The sequence below is a fragment of the Prionailurus bengalensis genome, chromosome A3 (genome assembly GCF_016509475.1).
Source record: "Prionailurus bengalensis isolate Pbe53 chromosome A3, Fcat_Pben_1.1_paternal_pri, whole genome shotgun sequence".
Classification (NCBI taxonomy): domain Eukaryota; kingdom Metazoa; phylum Chordata; class Mammalia; order Carnivora; family Felidae; genus Prionailurus; species Prionailurus bengalensis.
The window spans coordinates 30,754,377-30,774,037 of NC_057354.1; the positions used below are offsets into that span (position 1 = coordinate 30,754,377).

Here is a 19,661-nt window from a genome sequence, read left to right on the forward strand (position 1 = left end):
AGGCCAGAGAGCAGCCGCCCTGATCAGTGTCCGGGTCCCTGATGCCGCACCGGCCTCTTGAACAAAGCCAGCCTCCCTCCCTGCCCTCCCCTCACCGCACCCCCAGCCCCTTTCCTCCTCCCCCAGCACGCTCCCCGGCCTAGCTCGGGGTGCTTAAATATCAGTCTCCCGGAGGTTGCTGTAATCGGCCAATTCGTAGGCCTGGCAGGTGGCGCCTTCGGCCACTTCGTGGGGGACTCCCAGGGACACCGCCTCCACCTCCGCGCGCAGGGTGCTGGCGGCCTCTGCGCGCTGCGCGCTCCCGGCGCGGATCTTGTGCGACAGGCTGGAGACCTTGGCGCGCAGCTGGGTGGTGGGTCTCCGGAACGGCCCGAGCAGCCTCCACTCGCGGAAGGCGCAGGGCGACTTGCGACGACCGGCGACAGGAGGAGCCTGCATCTCGGGCGTGCCCGGGGAGCCGGGGGCGGAGGGTGCGGTGAGGGCCAGCGGGGCTCCAGGAGGCGCGGCGCCCGGGCCGGGAGCGCAGTCGGGGTGCGGGCCGCCGGTCGAGGCCCGCCAGTGGTGGCCGTAGACGCGCCAGAGGGGACGGCGGCGCCGGCGACGCCGGCACTGGCAGCGCAGCAGGCGGAGGAAGGCGCGCTTGAACTCGCGGCTGGAGCAGGGGTAGATGAGCGGGTTCACGCAGCTGTTGAAGTAGCCGAGCCAGAAGATCACCTTGAAGACGCCCTCCGAGGGCTTCAGCTGCGGGAACAGGGAGCCTGCGGGGAGGGAGGGGGCAGAGACCCACGCCTGTTAGATGCCCTCAGGCGCAAGGTCATCCACCAGGGGCTCTCAACGTATCTCCCCCAAGGGGTCCCTGAGAGAATTCGAAGGGTCCACGCACTTGGAGGAGGAAAAATCATCTTCCATTTTATTCACTTCTACCTGATATGGAGCATTTCCCTCCATGATGAGTGTAGCCAATAAACCCGAATAGAATGAGACCCAACCATAGGAAATCACGGTTCTTGTCGCTCAAAACTGGTGCTGGCTTGGCAGTTTCACATGATTCCACCTAAGATTACAGCTCCCGCAGATATTTTCCTATCACATTCAGTTGCTGCAGATGCTTTGCAATGTTGTGTATGCTCCTATTTGGAAACGACAATCATCAGAACCCACCACCAGATAGCCCTGCTATTTAATGCCTTAACCCAGAAGCACATCACTTACTAGATCACAGATTTCATTCACAAATATCTTGATGTTTTCAGTGAAATCGGTTTTATTTGCAATCCTCTGTGTTTTAGCTTATGCATTTGAAAGCAGAACTCTTAAGAAGGGCTCCACAAGCTTGCCAGATGCCCAGGTAGTCTCTCGCACAAAAAGGGTAAGAACTTTTGAATTAAATGTTGACCAAGGCTTGCCCCACATCAGGCACTGCGCTGGGCTCACAGCAAACATGGCCAGGTTCTCTCAGTAGCTATGTGCATAAAATATCAAGGGAATGAAGATGGGGTGATGGCAGTGTTCAGCATGTGGGGTGGGGGTGGGGCTGCCAGGGTTCTCACAGGATGGACTGGAGTCTGGCAGGACGAGGAGCAGGTGTTAGGAGTGGAGGGGACAGGTGGGTAAGAGGATTAAAACTTTGGGGCCTGGGAGTGTCCTATGGGATACGCCGAGGAAATGTCATTTGGGACAGATGGTGAAGAGCCTTAAATGCTGGAAATTTCAGGGGCGCCTGGGTGGCTCAGTCGGTTAAACATCCGGCTTTGGCTCAGGTCATGATCTTGAGGTTCACGAGTTCCATCCCCACGCTGGGCTCTGTGCTGACAGCTCGGAGCCTGGAGCCTGCTTCAGATTCTGTGTCTCCCTCTGTTTCTCTGCCTCTCCCCCGCTAGTGTTCTGTCTCTCTCAAAAATAATAAACATAAAAAAATTTTTTAAAAAAATGCTGGGAATCTCTGTATTTATTTGTGAGTAGTTGGGAGTCATGGATATTTTCAAGCAGGCAAGAGACAGAGCCTAGAATTAAGGCTCAATAAACACAATGCCCATGGCTATTGGAATGCAGGTCAGGGGGGCTGTCTCAGCGGAAGTGGTCAGGCAAGCCTCTGGGCATGGCTTTGCGGGAGCAGAGCGCCAGGCAGGAGGGAGTAGGTGCACTAGGATCTGAGCTGTGTCAGAAAGACCCTCCTCACAAACTTCTCCCCTGGCATCCCCACCACGGACCTGAAAGAGTCACGTCTTCAAAAGGCACCTGACGAAATGCGAGGGCACGGCCCAGAAGGCAAAAGCCACCATCTCATGCTCACATCCTCAGCAGCAGCAGGGGGAGGGGGAAGGTGGCGAGAGCATGGCATCCCAGGCAAAAGCTGTGGGTGGGTGCCCGTGAGGCTGAGCAGGCCAGGGGCAGGGGTCCTTGACAAGTCAGGGGACCCGCTCTCTCTTCTCTTTGCCCCCGAAGAAAAATGAGCAGGGTCCCCTCCAGAGGGGGCAGAGGCACCGTGCCCCCTTCTCTGACCCGGGAGCCCTTGCACAGCACCCACCTCCCGCCATAGGGAGAATTCCTGGTACCAAGAGACACGGTGGTGGTGGCAGAAGAGGAAGGTCACACAGCAACACGAGGGACAGGCCTCCCATACTGTGGTCACGCAGCCCTGAGCAAGTTATTTGGCCATCCAAGTCTCACGTTTTCTGTGAAATACAAGAATATTTCTCGGGGCGCCTGGGGAGTTCAGTCGGTTCAGCGTCCGACTTCAGCTCAGGTCTCGAGATCCGTGAGTTCGGGCCCCGCGTCCGGCTCTGTGCCGACAGCTCGGAGCCTGGAGCCTGCTTTGGATTCTGTGTCTCCCTCTCTCTACCCCGCCCCCGTTCGTGCTCTGTCACTGTCTCAAAAAGAAATAAACATTAAAAAAAAATCAAAATAAGTAAATCAAAAGAATATTTCCTAGGAAGGGATTTGTGAAGATTAATACATCTCAGAGGCAGGACTTAGCAGGCTCTTAATGAAAACACTGGTGTGTCTTTATTTCCCCTCTCTCTATTCTGTGGCTTTTGAGAGAGGACAACTCAGCCCCGGGAAGGGACGCAGCTCCCAGCTCTGGAGAGGAGCCAGGAACAGAAGCCGAGACCTGGTGGGTTCGGGGGAGGCTGGGCAATCAGTCAGCATTTGTTGAGAAGATAGTTTCCCCCGGGAGAGGAGTTGGACAGTTGTCCTCGGAATGTGGGGGCCACCAGGGTTGACCTCAGGCTCCAGGAAGGTGGCTCTCTGAATAGCATCCCTCAATGGCTGCAAAGTAAGACACAGTGCTGAAAATAACTCTGACTCAGGCCACAATTCTTTTATATTTAGCGCAGGATGACAAATCAGTGGACTATGCTTTCAGCTGCGAGCCTGAAGCCGGCCAAACAGCATGGTTATCAGCGTGGTGTTTACTCAGATCGGTGGTGATATGGAGTATTGTACTATGCCCCGGACTGTGTTATAAACACTATTCTAATTTATGCTCAAGCAACCTGTGCAGAAGCTTGCTACAGGCTGAGAATTCCTTACACACAAAGAACCGGGAACCACTCAGCCTTTCTGCCCCAAGATTTTCCTACCGTGTCCTGCTGAGGTTCTGTCTTACTTTGGGCTCTCCCAGAAGCCGATCCTGAGACAAGGATTCAAGTGCAAGGTGCGAACTGCGGGCAACTGGGGGGCACAATCCCACTGGGAGCTCTGGGAGACCGTGAAGTTCAGGGACCTCAGAGACATCCCACCAGTGGGGTGAGGGAGGTGGGGTATCTATACACCCATTCCCATCAGTCACTGGTTGGGCTACTCCCAAGGGTGTTAATTTCCCACACTTCCTGCCTGCTGTGTGAGTGGATGGTGAGGATTTTGGTGGGTGGAGAAAGCCCCTGGGCAAAGATGCCAGCAGGCCTGGGGTGGAAGTCAGCCCATGCGCCCCTCAAGGTCCAGGGGGTGGGGTGGGTGGGTCACTAACAGCATCTGGCACAATCGTTTCATGTGCTCTCTGCCCACTGTGCACAGACATCTTGCCCGGAAAATACAGACGCCCGTGCCTGGGCTCCAGCTTCCACAGGCAGCAGCACCTCTGTTCCCCTCACAAGTGGCAGTTCTGAGCCTCACACCCAGCTCTTCCCAGAGTGCTGCTGTCTGCCCTCCATGCCTCCCCGCACCCAGTCTCACTCTCCCTGCTGTCCTGCCCGTCCCCCACCGGCTCCAACCTCTCGCAAAGATCTCTGGGGTCGGAGGGGCCTGTGGGCACTTCCCGGCCCTTTGTGTGCATGGATGAAATGGGGAATTTCCCCGAGATCCCTGAGGATGGGCCTTTGGCTGACGGGCACTGTCCCTGCAATGCCGGCCTGCTGTGGGGACATCGGCAGACAAGCCCTTTTTGGGCCACCCCCAGCTTGCTGGTCCCTAGCCACTTGGACTTTCGGGCTTGTGGCTACTTCAGGCCAACCTCACCTGTCTTGCCTTCTCGTCCCTCTCCAGGGGCCCGGCGCACGCCTCTGCCAGCCCCATAGCCCAGCTACAGGAAAGCCTCAATGAGCACAGGGGGCTCTGAGACCAGGCCGCTGTGTCTCAGTACCCGGCAGCCCCCTTCTCTGTCCCCAAGCTAGCTCCCTCTCCCACTCCCCACACTGTCCCCAACCTTCCCTGCAGGCAGAGAGCCCAGGTGTGCTAGCTCAACTTGGCAGCTGTCATTAGAAACAGAGGCCCTCGTGGGACACCCTCCCTCAGTTCCCACCCCTCTCTCCCGGCGCCCAGCGTCACACCCTGTCTCTCCTTTCCCCTGTGGCTCCCGCTTCTCTTCAGCAGTCTTCACTTCCGTCTTCTCCTGCATCGGCTAAACGGCCACGCTCGCTTCTTGCCGCCCTCTGGCCTCTGCTCATCCTGGATTGCCCTTCCTCTTTCCTCCACCTGTTAGTGCCAGCTCCAGAGGTGCCTCCACCTGGAAGCCCTCCTTGCGCTGCCCCTCCCAACCTGGCGGTTAGGTGTACTCTCCCCATAGCACATCTTCTCACTTCTAAGGGCCAAGTAAGCTGCAGGCTACTGTCGGTTTCCTATCTTACCCTTATTATTTTTTTCCCCCAATGCTTATTTATTTTTGAGAGAGACAGAAAGAGAGACAGAGACAGAGCACGGAGGGGGGAGGGACGGAGAGCGAGGGAGACACAGATCCAAAGCAGGCTCCAGGCTCCGAGCTGTCAGCACAGAGCTGGACGTGGGGCTCGAACTCACCAACTGTGAGCTCATGACCTGAGCCGAAGTCGGACGCCTAATGGACTGAGCCACCCAGGCGGCCCTGTCTATCTTATCTTTAAACTGGAAAGCTCTCCATGTGTGCTTGGCACATCGTAGGTGCTCCACACATTCCAAGCCCTCTCTCTGTCACACCCTGCATCCCATCTGTCACCAACAACCATTGGTCCTGGAATCCCCCTACTTGGTGCCACCCTCAAATGACTATCCTCATCTACCCAAAGTGCCTTTCCATAGTTTTTTTGACAAAAGTTTTATTTATTTACTTTTGAGAGAGACAGAGATAGCGTGAGCCGGGGAGGGGCAGAGAGGGAGGGAGGGAGAGAATCCCAAGCAGGTTTCACGCTATCGGCGCTGAGGCTGATGTGGGGCTCAAACTCACGAAACCATGAGATCATGACCTGAGCTGAAACCAAGAATCAGAGGCTCAATGGACTGAACCACGCAGGCGCTCCTCAAAGTGCCCCTCTAAGTGAGCCCCTTGCTCCAGCCCCAGAAGCCCCGCACCTTGTCCTGCACACAGCAGCTGGGAGGTCCTTTTAAAAAATAAGCCTGAGCACTTCTTCACTTAAAACCCGGTTTCCACTGCTGACTGCAGCTCCTCATCCTCTCTTTCTTCTCCGTACTTTGACCTTCTGCCAGCCTCTTGGGTTTCTCCTATCATCCCTGCTTAGCCAAGACTTCTATCCACTCACACCTCAGATGCCCCTTCTCAGTCTTCTCGTGTCCGCATCCTTCTGGATTTGGGTTGTACTTATCCATCCAGACCCTAACTCTGGAGCGAATCACCCTAACTCTGGAGTGAATCACCGGCTCCCTGAATACATTAGGGTCCCCGCCCTCAGCTCTGTCCGGGGCGTCCAGTGACCTCGCCGCTCACGCTCAGCCCGCTCTCCCGAAGTCCTGCGCCAGCCCCCTGAGCCTTTACTTCCCCGCCTTTGCCTCCTCTGGAGCAGCTGATCTCGCTTCCTGTTTCACAGAGAAAACAGAAACTAAAGAAGCCAGGCACTTGCTCAAGCCTTCCTCACCTCTCCTCCTCCTTCGTAATAAAGGGGTCTCTCCTCCTGCCCGAGGTCAGCATCCCTGCTGATGGTGCTCTCCATCCATCAGTCCCCTGCAAGCATGCCCCTGTCACAGCTGCCCCCTCTCTGCTGGTTCTCAGGCTATGACGTCATTCTCTCTATTCGTTCTGTCCACACCTGCCGACGCCTCTTCCGCACCTGCTCCTCACTGCTTTGCTGCAACAGCCCCGCTCCTCCCAGATCCCAACCTGCAGACGCCGCTCTCATCCATCCCTGACTCCTCTCATCACAGCCGTGGCTCCCAGGGCACCACGCTCTTGGACTTTCTACTCGGTGTCAATTTCCTTTGCTGCTTCTTCCGCACGTCTCCGCTGCAAAATGTAGGCAGTGTCCTTCTCAGAAGAGTCTTTGTAATCTCTTCCCTTTGCGTTCTCCTGGCAATTTCATCCCCGCTTACTTATTTAAATATTCATTTATTTTGAGATAGAGTGCAAGCAGGGGAGGGGCAGAGAGGGAGAGGGAGACACAGAATATGAGGCAGGCCTTAGGCTCCGAGCGGTCGGCACAGAGCCGGACGCGGGGTTCGAACTCACGAACTGTGAGATCATGACCTGAGGCCGAAGTCCGACACTTAACTGACTGAGCCACCCAGGCACCCCCCCAGCTTGTGGTTTTAAACACTGACTTTAGGTTGATCATACCCGCAGCTCTATTTCCGGCTCAGATGGCTCTCCCAGATTCCAGACTAAGATCCACCTGCCTCCCAGACTTCTCTACTTGGGTGTCTACTGGCATTTCACACTTATCCTGACCTCATGAAGCTTACATTTCATTGGGCAAGGCCGGCAATGCATAGGATAAACAAGGAAAATGCAACCATATCAGGTAATAAAATATGCTAAGGAGAAAACGTACTGCAAGGAAGGAAGATGGGAGGTGTGTGTTCATGAGTCTGTGGGTAGCTGGGGGTGGTGGTATAAATTTTGGGTAAGGTGGCCAGGAAAGGCCTGCTGAGAATGTGACATTTGAGTAAAGAGCTGAATGAGGCCTGTGGACACCTGGGGAAAAAGTATTGCAGGGAGAGAGAACAGCGAGTGCAAAGGCCCTGAGGTGGCCCTGGCATGTTTGAAGAACAATGACGAGAGTGGTGGCTATAGAATGGAGTGACCGAGGGCAGAGAGGAAGGGCCTGAGGTCAGAACTCAATAGTACCCTACTCCAGGGGCCCTCCTACCCTGTACAAGACACTATCACCTCCTGCCTTGAGTAACTCAGTAGCCTCCGCACTGTCTCTTGCTTGCACCCTTATACCCTGCAATCTATCCTCAACCCAGCAGCTAGAGTGATTATTTTTTTGTTTTTTTAAATGTTTATTTTGAGAGAGAGAGAGCACATGTATGTGAGGGGGAGGGGCAGAGAGAGAGAGAGAGACAGAGAATCCCAAGCAGGCTCCGTGCTGTCAGCACAGAGCCCGATGTGGGGCTCGAACTCACAAACGGCGAGATCATGACCGGCGCCGAAACCAAGAGTCAGATGCCTTACCGACTGAGCCACCCAGGCGACCGTAGAGCGACTCTTTAAACATATAAATGGATCATATCACTCCTTGGCCTCCCAGACTCTCTAAAAGCTGCCCTTCCCCCTCTCTGTTAAGACCCCATGACCTACACAGCTCAACATGTGGCCCCCAACCTCTCTGCTGTCCCCTCTTCCTACTTGCCCCCCAACTGTTCCAGCCACACTGCCCTCCATGTTGCTTCTTGGACATGCCAGACACGCTCCCACCCTGGGCCTTTGCACTTGCTTTTCCTTAGAATCTTCTTCCCCCAGATCCCCACAGGGCTCATGCCCTAACTTTCGTGGTGACATCTCCCTGTCTTCCCACAGAAAATTGCATGGTCTTCCCGCCCGCGACCCCCCACCCCCCTCAGCTGGCACCGTTGCTGCCCCCTGGCACTTCCTGCCGTCTCCCGTGCTATTTATTTTTCATTTTGTCCATCATCTCTCTCTGCAGCAAAGTCCACAGGGCAGGACTCGTGCCTGTTTTGCTTGGCACGGCACTCCCGTGGCCCCAGAGATCTCCTGAGCACCCCGAACACACAGTAGGTGCTGAACACTTGCTGAGTTTGCCGAAGGAGTCCCTCTTCTCTACCTTACGTGTCCAACTGGCCATCACGCCCGGGACATTTGAGTTTCTCTCTGGAGGGGGTCACCCTCCCTTCACCTCGTTCCTGAAGCCTTTGCTTAGTCTGGCATCTCATTTTGTTTGCATGGCTGGGAGTGCCCCTGGGGTCCTCTGGCCTCTCCACTCGGCACATAGCTGCTGGAGGCCTTTTCTAAAACGGGTTTCTCTCCTTATCCCTCTGAAAAGCATGAGTGGCTTCCGGTGGCTCTGAGGACCAAGCCCAGGCTTTCTGGTGTTGCATTCGAGGCTTTTTACGGCACGGTGCTGTCTACAGCTTGCTTCCCTCCAAATCTGCCCCCAAGCCGAAGGCTGAAGTTGCAGGCAGGACTTCCCACAGGGGCTGGCCTCCTTCTGCCTTTCTGCTTGGCCCCAACTGTTTCCTCCCACCCCGTCCTCTGGCCTCAGGTCAGATGTTCTCCCCACCAAGCCTGGGTGCCCTTTCATGCAAGCCTGCATTTTAGTAAAATTTGTTACTGCTCTGTCTACCCTTCTAGGCTCCCGGTTTCTCGAAGGCAGGAATGAGATTGATGGCTGTTTCCAGCCTGGCCGCGAACACAGGTGCCTGACCCAGAGCAGGGGCTGAGGAGAGGAAGAACGCCTGTGAGGAGAGGAAGAACGCAGGTGGGAGATGACGCAGACCACAAACAACTCCTGCTTGCTTCTCTCTTCTCCTTGACCTTGCTCTCACGTGAGCGTCCATCAGGCTTGCTCCCACCTGGCCTTCCCCATTCCCTATACTGGGGCGCCTCTGTCAGGAGCCTAACCTAACGTCCAGGGAGGGCTGGACGTCCACCAGTCATAAAAGGCAGGGCCTCTCCTTTGTCGGCAGGTAAGTTTATCCTATGGTATGTTGGCTGGGCCGGCCTGGCCCACACGTGGTTGGGGACACTGACACAGCCTGTGAGGTTTGTGTTTGGGGCCTTGATGACCACAAGCCAGTCCCCTCTCCTAAGGACCGGTGACGTCCAGGTGTAGGAGATGCTACTGAGGAGCCGGCTAGGCCTGCAGCTGGACCGATCTGGCCAAGCCTCGCTGAGGAGTGACCGCTCTGAAGCCATGGGGCGGACTGTGTGATTAACAGCACTCTTCTGGCATCACCAGAAGGAAACTTGTTCTTGGCAGAATGTCAGAATTCACAGCCAGCCTTGCTCATAACTTGCAGCCGACCATGAAATATCAGGCTGCACCCCAGCCTGCCCCCTCTCCCACCCCCTCCATCACGAGTCACTTTTCCTTCCCCAGGCAGCCATTCTCTCTGGCCAGAGAGATAGAGCGGGGTTAAAAATACCACATTCAGGGGTGCCTGGGTGGCTCAGTCAGTAAAGCCTCTGACTCTTGATTTCAGCTCAGGTCGCCATCTCGTGGGTTCGTGAGTTTGAGCCCTGCATTGGGCTCTGCATTGATGGTGTGGAGCCTGCTTGGGATTCTCTGTCTTCCTCTCTCTCTGCCCCTCCCCTGTTCTCTCTCTGTGAAATAAATAAACATTAAAAAAAATACCACATTCATTTAGATATTCAGGCATCTTCTTGCCAGCAGGGCTAGGAGAGAAGGAATTCCCAGCCCTAGACTTGCTTTCTCTCTGCCACTTCTCTCAACGTCTCACTCAGTGGCTTTCAATAGCTCCTTTGTCAAGAGAGGCTGGGACCTCTGCCACCAGCAGACCTCTTTGCTATACTCTAAAGGGTCAGACAAGCCTAATAAAGCACACTTGAGCTGAGACCTGAAGACCTTGTGAGGCAGTGAGCCATGCATCCATCTGACGAAGGAATTCCAGACAGTGGAAAGGGAATGTGCAAAGGCCCTGAGGCAGCAGGGAACCTGAGACGCTAGAGGCCAACACAGAAGTTAGGATCACTGGAACAGAGAAGGGGAAGGGGAGAGTGGTATGAGATAAGGCCATTTTGAAGTGGGCACAATCATGCAAGGCTGTTGGGAAGAGGAGACCTGGATAGGGGCCCGTTCTCAGATGAATTGTGAGAACACAGAGGGGTGATTTGAGGGCACTGTGGGGCCAGCTGTGCCAAGCCAATTCTCTCGGATAACTTGCCTTGCCAGTTTTCCATGGTGAGAGGTAACTGGTAGGTCCCCTGGCTTGAGACGGACCAGGAATAGATCAGAAGTCCTATGCCCCCCATGCTTGCCTCAGGATCCATGAACTCTGTGGGGCTGGCAGGGAACTACTTGTCTGGCCTTGGGACACCCTTCTGTAGCAGCAGGGATGTGGGCAGAGGAGCAGTTCCTAGGTATACCCTGTCAGTGGTCTTCCTTCCTTCCTTCCTTCCTTCTCCCCTCCTCCTTCCTTCCTTTTCTTCCTTTCTTGCTTCTTTCCTTCCTTCCCTCCCTCCCTCCCTCCCTCCTTCTTTCCTTCTTCCCTCCCTCCCTCTTCCTCCCTCCCTCTCTCTTCCTCTGTCTCCCTCTCTCTCTTCCTCTCTCTCTCTCATTCATAAATTCATTCATGCATCCATTCTTAGTACTTCCTAGCTCTATCTGCTGAATCAGGGACTAACTCAATATCACGGAACAGCTGAGAGCTCAGACTGCGGTCTTTAAACGATCATTTACTACTAAGAGAAACTAAGGTTCTTCAGAGAAATGGTGGCTCCCAGGTTCTGGGGGGGGGGGGGAAAGTACAAGCTGAGCCTGAAACATCTTATCAGGCATCTGAGCCTCTGACCAATCTTAACGGCGCCAAATAGAATTCTTGGCCAAAGCCCTGAACCGGAATCTGATCAAGCCAGTTTATAGGAAATGCAGGGAACAGAGGGACACATTAAATGGCACCATGCGGATGCAAACTCCAGACTGTGGGCAACTCTTTAGGACAAATGATCTGGTTTCCTCACCAAATAAATTGCAAGGAAAAGGTGGGGAGAGGAGAATCTTACAATTTAAGAGACCTAGCAGGCAAATCAACCACCTGCAACATGTACCCTATTTGGATCCTGATTCAAACAAACCACAAATTTATGAGGCAACTGGCTACATCTGAACACTAAGTAGACAGTATTTGATATTAAACAATCATTTTTTTGCATTACAATGGATTGTGGCTATTTTTCAAAAAGTTCTTGCATTCTAGAAATATATATTGAAGAATTTACAGATGAACTGATATGATGTCTGGATGTTCTTTAAAAAGAATCCTCAGTGGTGGGGCAGTGGGTGGGGTTTGGGATGAACCAAGACTGGCCCTGGGTTGACGATGTTGAAGCTGGGTCATGGGAATCAAGGAGTGGAATGGTGGGTGCCAGGGGCTGGTGGAGGTGGAAGGGAGTTGTCAATCAACAGGTATAACGTTCACTTAAGAAGAATAAATTCTGGGCATCTACTGTGCAACACCATGTCTACAGTTAGCAATATTGTATCATACACTTCAAAATGCGTTAACAGGGTAGGTCTTGTGTTAAGTGTTCTTATCCTAATAAAACAAAACAAACAAAAAAGAGTGCTGTGCTTTGCCACTCAGACTCTTGTCCTGGGAGGATGTGAAGAGAGGGAGGATGTGGGTTCTACCCCTCCCTCCCTCTGTGCACATTAACTGAGCACCTACTATGTGCCAGGTTCCGCAAAGGCACGGAGAGGGGATGGCTTGCCAGCCCTTTCTTCAGGCTTTTGGGCCAGGGAACAGTGATGCCACTACTTAGGACCTGCAGCAAAGCATCCCCCACCGCTCCCCCCTGTGATTGTAGGTCCCTGCACGACCTCGGGGAACTTGGGGAGATGAGTCCTTCCACACTCTCAGATGCACATGCACATGCTACCCTCCATAGCTGGCTGCCAATGTGTGCTTTCCAGTCTGGACACCAATTCCTCAGCATGGCTCAAGCCTTTCTTCTGCCTCGTCCTGTCTTCTCTCTTTCTAATTAAGCCACAAGATGATGACAGTCAAGTTAGAAAGCACATGCGTTGCAAGAATATAGCTTGATGACTATGTGATGTGCACACCCCGATGTAATCACTGCCCAGACCAAGATCTAGAACATTCTCGGTCCTTCAGAAGACTTCTTTTTTTTTTTTTTATTTTTTAAAATTTACATCCAAATTAGTTAGCATATTGTGAGTTTCTTTGCTCTCTCTTCCAGTCAATACCACCTACTACACATACCCACTATTCTGATTTTTCTCATCAATGAGTGTTGCCCGCTTTTGAACTTCATACACATACAATCATCTAGTATGCATGCTTTTAACTTCAGATCTGGCTTATGTTGCCCAACACAGCGTCCGTGAAATTCATCCACCTTAACTGCAGGCAACACGGTTGTTATTTTTCCTCGCTGTATGGTAGTGCAGCCAATGAAAACACCACAATTTATCTCCCTTTTCTCCTGTTGATGGCCTCCTGTCTCATCTTGTGACCCCTCTTCTTATGGGCTCTCCATTCCACGTCTCCCAAGCCACGGGGCACCCCACAAATACCTTCACGCTTCTGTATCTACACATGTATAGTTTCCTCTGCCCTCGTGCTTTGCGATATGTGTAAGAATATTGGCCATTGCAATGCACTGTGATCAAAACATGTGCGGAGTGTTAGGGGAGCATGAAGGAGTACCTAACTAAATCTAGGGGTGGTCGGGGGTGGGCAGTGATATCACAGGGCTGAGACTGACAGTGTGGGAGGGAGGCCCAGGTATGGCTCACAGATGGCTGGAGGTGGGGTTCTGGGACTGTGGCTGGACTGTCCTGGGACTTCTGGTATCTGAGCCTCCAGACAGCTTGTACGCCCTGTATTTGAAAGGGGACTGTGTGCTTTGAGCCTCTGAGGCTGCTTTGCGTGACTGAGCACATTCTGAGGCCAATTCAGAGGCCAGTGAGGCTTGGTGACCTGCCCAACCAAAGGGAGCTCCAAGTGCAGGATGGGGGTCTGCCTGTGGTTGCTAGGGTGGGGCTGTCATGAGTGTGTGTGTGTGTGTGTGTGTGTGTAGGTCCCAGGGGGGAGTTCTTCTGCAGATGGGGGCTTGCCAGGGCAAGGTCCCCCCAGTTCCTTTGCTCCCCTCTTGCCCACAGGGATTTCTACCCCCAAACACTGGCCCATACCTCTGGGGGGTGAGAGGACTCCTGCACTAAGTGCCCTGGGCCAGAGGCTTTAATCAGGTGTACTTCCGGCCGGCCCCACCCTGCACCATGCCCCCTTTCTCTGGGCGTCCTCAGTGGAAGTCTTCAGGCGGCGGGTACAAACTTGCTGCCCCTCTCCAAACGTATTCCGTAAGTTTGGGTTCCTCTAGATGTCAGGAGGGGCCTTTACACAATGTCTTGTGATTTTCTAAGTTCCGCGCCAGCTCGCTGGGGTGAGGGGAGGGGGGACATATCTGAAAGGGACAGGGCTTCCAAGATCCCCTCCTCCACAGGCCCCAAGAACTGGTGACCGTATATTCTGTTGTTCAGACTGGAACACCTTTGAGACTGAAAGGGGAGCGTCACTAGGAATCATGCCCGTCCACAGGCATAAATAACCAGGACTGGTCCTAGGCAAACCAGGATGCAGGGGCACTCTGGTGCACGGGATGGCTCAACCGGGCATCAGCAGGGAATGCCAGGCAGGTGGGCACCCTCCCATGAGGGTGAGCGACGCTTCTTGTGTCCATACACAGCTCCCGGGGTGCCCCAGAAGGAGCCAATGCCGCCCTTCCTGGCCTTGTGTCTGGCATCTTGGGGTCAGACACGTGATAGAAAGAACATCAGGTTCTTTGAGCTGACCCTCTGCCTGCCTGTCACGTGCCCTGCTGCTGCTGCTGCTTATGGGGAAAGGGGACAGTGGAGGTGTGGGCGATCCCTCTCCTGGCCCCTCAGGATTTCAGGTGCGGTGTCTGCATCTCACTCAGTCTTTTCTAGCCAATGTCTTGGGCCCCCAGAGGCTCCGTGGTTCAGGACAACGGGTTTGTGTCTCTCTCAGCTGTCACGCTGACCTGACCCACAGCATTTCAGGTTTATAGATGGCAGTCCCATGGCCCCAGGACCAATGACCCTCTGGGACCCTGGGATCCCTTCCTAAGGGTCTCAATGGTCTCTGGGATGTCGGGGTTGCTCACCGGCTGTGTCGCCGCTGTGGCTGTGTCTCCTGCTTCCACTCAGCTTTGTGTGCAGAGGAGTGGGTGAGGGGCACCCTGGGTCTGTTTGACAACCCCTGGGTTGTGGCCCTACTAGGTGCCACAGTCTATAGCCCGAGCTGGCACACGCTGTTCTTTCTCAATCCTTCCAACTCTGGTGCTGGTCACACCCGGCATGGAGACCGGGGCCTGGGAGGAGGGAGATGCCTGTCCTCCTGGTGCTCTCCTTCTCTGCCGCTTTCTGGTTCCTTCAAAGTGGGTGCTCCCCGAAGCTCTGTCCCCAGCCCCTCTCTTCTCTTTGTCCCTCCATCGTCTTTCTGCGAGACTGTACCCCATGCTCGTGCTTTGGCAACCACCTCCATTCTTGGTCCCCTTTATCTAAGTTCCCAGCATCCCCCGCCCCAGCCATATATTGGTACTTTCATACCAAGATATACCATCCCCTTGGATCCCACATTCCCCCCAAAAGTTGTTGCTCAGAATTTTCCCTGTTCCTTCAAAGAAACCTCCTTCCTCCCAGGCCTGGGCCCAGTGCTGGGGGTGTCAGGACCTCCTGGCCCCTTCTCCTTTCTGCGTAGCCCTCAGGCCACTCCTGCCCCGACTACAGGCTCTGCTCCCCCTTCTCTCTGGGGCCCTGCCCCACCCTCCAAGCCACACCACGGCGGATCAGAACATTCTGGTTCCCTGCTTGGCCTCTGTCCTGCGTGCTCCTTAGTGCCAGATTCCACGCAATTTGGCTCCACCAGGGCTCTGGGCTCTTCCCTGGGGCTCAGGAGGCTGGGCACAGCACAGACTGGCAAGAGGGAGGAGACAAGGACACGCTGGGGGTCCCACACCAAGCGTGAGGAGCAGCAGAGATGGAAGGATTGAAAAAGAGCCAAAGGCCATGGAAAAGCAGCACACGTGCTCTAAATGTCAAAAAAAAAAAAAAAACCAAAACCCACAAAAACCAAAAAACAAACAAACCCAGTAGCCCTTTGTTGACCGTTAACAGTGAAAAACGTGAAAACTCCAACGTCCGGCAGAAGCCTCCATCAACACCCCACGGAACACCCTCGCACGGAATACGATACTGCTGCTAAAATGAACCAGCGTGCATAAATCTCACCAACATAATGAAAAGGCAAACTCAAGAATGATGTGCACGGCCTGATGCCATTTGTATACATCCTAAAGTCACACTGTGCGTTACTAGGGATGGGGATGTCAGCGGTAAGAGTATAAACAGACGAATGGGGGTGACAGACTCCACATTCACTTCTCGGGAGGGAGGGAGAAAAGGAAGAAGGGACAGCGGGAGGGGACTTACTTGAGGCCGGGCTCTATTTCTTCGAAAAGAGAAAGAAAAGGATCTGAGGCAAATATGGCAAAATGTTAACATCTGTTCAATACGGGTGATTATGGGTACAGGGGCACTTGGTATATTATCTTCTCCTTATCTGTTCATCATTCTGTAACCCCAAATAATAAAAGAACATAATTCTGTACATAGCTTGATCATTCCCTACAGGGGGCCAGTGTGAAGCGAACGGCAGAGGGGAATGAAGGCACCCGGGACGGGGCACAGCTGGGCAGGGACATGGCGGGGGTTGTTTGGGAGGAGAAAGGAGCCTGGGTGGCGAGTCTGGTCGGGGGGGCAGAACGTTCTAAATCCTGGGCAGGTTTCTAAAGGGGGGGGGCGCACTGGCTTTCTCCTGCCTGCCTGCTCAACCCTCCAAGTGTGTGGCTCAGTGTCCCTGCCTCCCTCTACCCCCACCGCAGCCTCTGGCTGGCTGATTTCCAAGTCAGTGATTTATTCAGCGAGCAGCTGATATATTCAGCAAGCAGCTACTACGATAGCAATGGCTTACATGGCACTCACGACATGTGACGTTTGTATGCACACGTAATAACTCACTGAACTCCTGCCGTGGCCCTGCAAGTGGGCACTGCTACCATCACCACCGTCCCGAATTTGCAGATGCGGAAACAGAGGCACAGAGAGGTTCGGGGATTTGCCCGAAGTTACACAGCGAGTCAGGGGCAGAGCTGGGACTTGAACCCAGGCTATCTGGAGCCGGAGCCCGCGGGGCTTGCTGCTGTGCTACGTTGCTCCTTACATGCCAGGCACTGTGGATTTGGTGACCACACAGCCTTGGACTTGAAGAGCTTCTGGCCAGTGCGGGGAGGTCAGGCACCAGCCAAGCAACACGCAGATGTGAGGGAACAGAAACTTGTCCCCCCAGGGAGAAAAATACAGAGAAGGACACGCTGAGACTGAGATGTCTGGGAAGGCCTCTCTGAAGAGGGGACATTGAAACGGAGACCTCAGGTTAGCCGGGGATGGGGGTGGGGGGAGGCAGGCTAGACAGAGGGAAGAGCAAATGCAAGGGCATGAGCTCGGTGTGGGCAAGGAACTGGAAGAGGGTCAGGGGAGCCAGAGCGCGCAGTGAGGAAGCGGCAGGGCGGCAAAGCCATGAGGCCATCACTCGAGGCCCTCCTTCCAGGAGGGGGACCCTGTGTCCGGGTCTGCCCCCGCTGTCCTGGTTTGTGCCTGTGATCCCAGTATAAATATTCATAATGTCTCATTTTGGTTTGGACAATAATAAATTTGAAGGTCACCCTCACAGGCCATGGTGGAGAGTTTGGATTTTGTTTCCAGGGCAGTGTGGAAAGCATTGAGGGGTTTTAGTAGAGAGCGACACGCTAATCTATAATGCATAAAGTTCACTCCGGCTGCTGCTGCGTGGAGAGGGCCTGCAGGGGAGCAGGAGGGAAGCCCTTGTCCCCTTCCTGACTCAGCCGCACAATGTGGAGGGAGCGAGGCCTGGGAAAGGCAGCTCGGGAGGCCCCAAACTGAGCTTGCAGACATGGGCAAAATGACTCAGGGCAAATGCGTCCCCAGAGATGCTGCTCCCCTTCTGCTCCCTGTGCTGACCCAGCCCAAGGCCCTCTAGGAGGGGCTTTCAGGGGTGGAACTAAGCCCCTGAGAACAGCCGCCCACCTCCCAGGACGGCAGGGGGCCTGCCGAAAGAGATAAGAAAGTTCTCAGAAAAAAGACTCCGTAAATGTCAGAAACAACCATGAACGGTATTAACTTCCCATTTGATAATTTGCCCCTCTCCCTTTCCTTCTCATGGCACACAGGCGCCCCCCCCCCCGCCAAGAGGAGATTTCAGAAGTGAGAGCCCAAGGCTTTCACAGACACGGAGTGAGTGTGGGAAAAAGCAGGTGGCTTCCAGTACCTGCTAATGTACATGCATGTTGGCCTTGAATGAAAGTAGGCCCACCCACAGTGCACCCACCTCGGGGGGGGGGGGCAGGGGGGCTGGCATTTACATCTGGCTGTGTGCTGGGAGGGCGGGTATGTAGAGGAACATGTACACCGCTGACCACATGCTAAGGGCATGTGCCCGCACAGATTCCACCGACCTCTTATATTTAGGGGGTTCGGCTGGGAACGGCAATTCAGAGGGAGGACAGAAGTCAGAAGCCTGGAAAATGAATCCTGCAGGCACGAAATGCCTCTCGTTTGTCGCCCACCAAGTGCACCCGCCTAAGAGTCCAGGAGGATTACTGAGTCAACCTTCCATGCTCAGGTGGAGAGGCACCCTCCACCCGGGAAGGCCATCCAAGTCTGGGTGCAGGGAAGGCACGGCCACAGGCTCAAGGCGGAAGGGAAGGGGCTGGAGAGGGGTCACTCACCAAGCGGCAGGACGAAGAAGAAGGGGAACCAGCAGAGCACGAAGACGCCCACGACGATGGCCAGCGTCTTGGCCGCCTTCTTCTCGCGGGAGAACTTGAGCAGGCGCACGGACAGAGAGCTGCGGAAGGTGTGGCCCTTGGCGCTGCGCGTCCCGTGCGCCCCGTCGGCGCCGGCGCCCGCGCCGGTGCTGGCGCCGCGACAGTGGATGCGCAGCACCACCTCGGAGGCCTTGCCGCGCTCTCGCTTGACGCCCGCCTCGAGGCTCCGCGTGGTGCTTCGAGCTACCACATACACGCGGCAGTACATGACCACGATGACGGCCATGGGCAGGTAGAAGGAGCACACCGAGGAGAAGACGGCGTAGCCTGCCTCCTCGGTGATGCCGCAGAAGCGCTCGTCAGGGGGCACCGGCTCCTTCCAGCCCAGCAGCGGCCCCACGGACACCACGAGGGCCACGGCCCAGAGCAGTGCCAGGATGGCGGCCGCCTTGCGCTCAGTCATGATCGCGGGGTACTTGAGCGAGTGGCGCACGCCCACGTACCGGTCCACCGAGATGGTGCAGAGGCTGAGGATAGAGGCCGTGCAGCACAGCACGTCCACGGCGGCCCACACGTCGCAGAAGGCCCGGCCGAAGGCCCAGAAGCCCAGAACCTCCATGGTGGCCGAAAAGGGCAGCACCGTGGCGCTCAGCAGCAGGTCGGCCACGGCCAGGTTCACAATAAAATAGTTGGTGACCGTCTGCAGGTGGCGGTTGCAGGCCACGGAGAGGATGACCAGCAGGTTGCCCGCCACGGCCGTGAGGATGAAGGCGGCCAGGAAGACGCCCACGCCCACGCCCTGCGCGCTCACCACCAGCCCCCCGACGGCAGCCGTGCCGTTCACCTCGCCGCCCGCGCCCGCGCCCCCTGGCTCCCCAGCGGAGCTCCGGTTGTCCTCGCCGCTGCCCGCGCCCACCACGCCGCCGCCGCCGCCGCCGGCGGCTCCCGGCACGCCGCCCACTGCCGGGCCCTCCGAGGCGGCCGCGCCGCCCGCGCCGCCCCCGCCGCCGCCCGCGCCGGAGCCCCCGGCGCTGCTGTCAGGGCGGGGTCCCTCGAAACTGACGCTCAGGAGGTCGCGGAAAGTCATCTCAACGCGCGGCCGTCGGGGGCCGGGCCCGGGCGCAGGACGAGCGGCCGGACAGGCGAGGGGCCCCGGGCATAGCCGCGGGGCTCGGGCGGCAGCCTGGCGCGCGGGTCCCGTCGGGGTCCTGCCCGAGTTGCTGTAACGCGGAGCGCGGCTGTCCGCCAGCGGAGCGGGGCCGGCGGCGCGGCGGCCGGGGCTCCCGAGGCTGGTGTCGCGGAGTCGGAGCGAAGAGCCGGGGGCCGGGGACGCGCGCCGCTCTCTGAGCGTGCCCAGGCGAGCGGGCAGAGCGGCGGCTCAGGGGCCGGGCAGTGCAGGCAAAGCCACTGCGGCGCTAGCTTTCCACCG

General features: G+C 55.8%; 1 protein-coding gene across 1 annotated transcript; it reads right to left on the reverse strand.

The window, feature by feature from the left end:
* Window positions 1-62: 62 nt before the first annotated feature.
* Window positions 63-19,502, reverse strand: ADRA1D (adrenoceptor alpha 1D). The gene is made up of 2 exons (XM_043602825.1): window positions 18,194-19,502; window positions 63-758 (listed from the first exon to the last, which is right to left on the reverse strand). Exons 1-2 carry the CDS (start codon window positions 19,317-19,319, stop codon window positions 154-156), a joined length of 1,731 nt encoding a protein of 576 aa, XP_043458760.1. The 5' UTR covers window positions 19,320-19,502; the 3' UTR covers window positions 63-153.
* Between the last annotated feature and the right edge of the window lie 159 nt (window positions 19,503-19,661).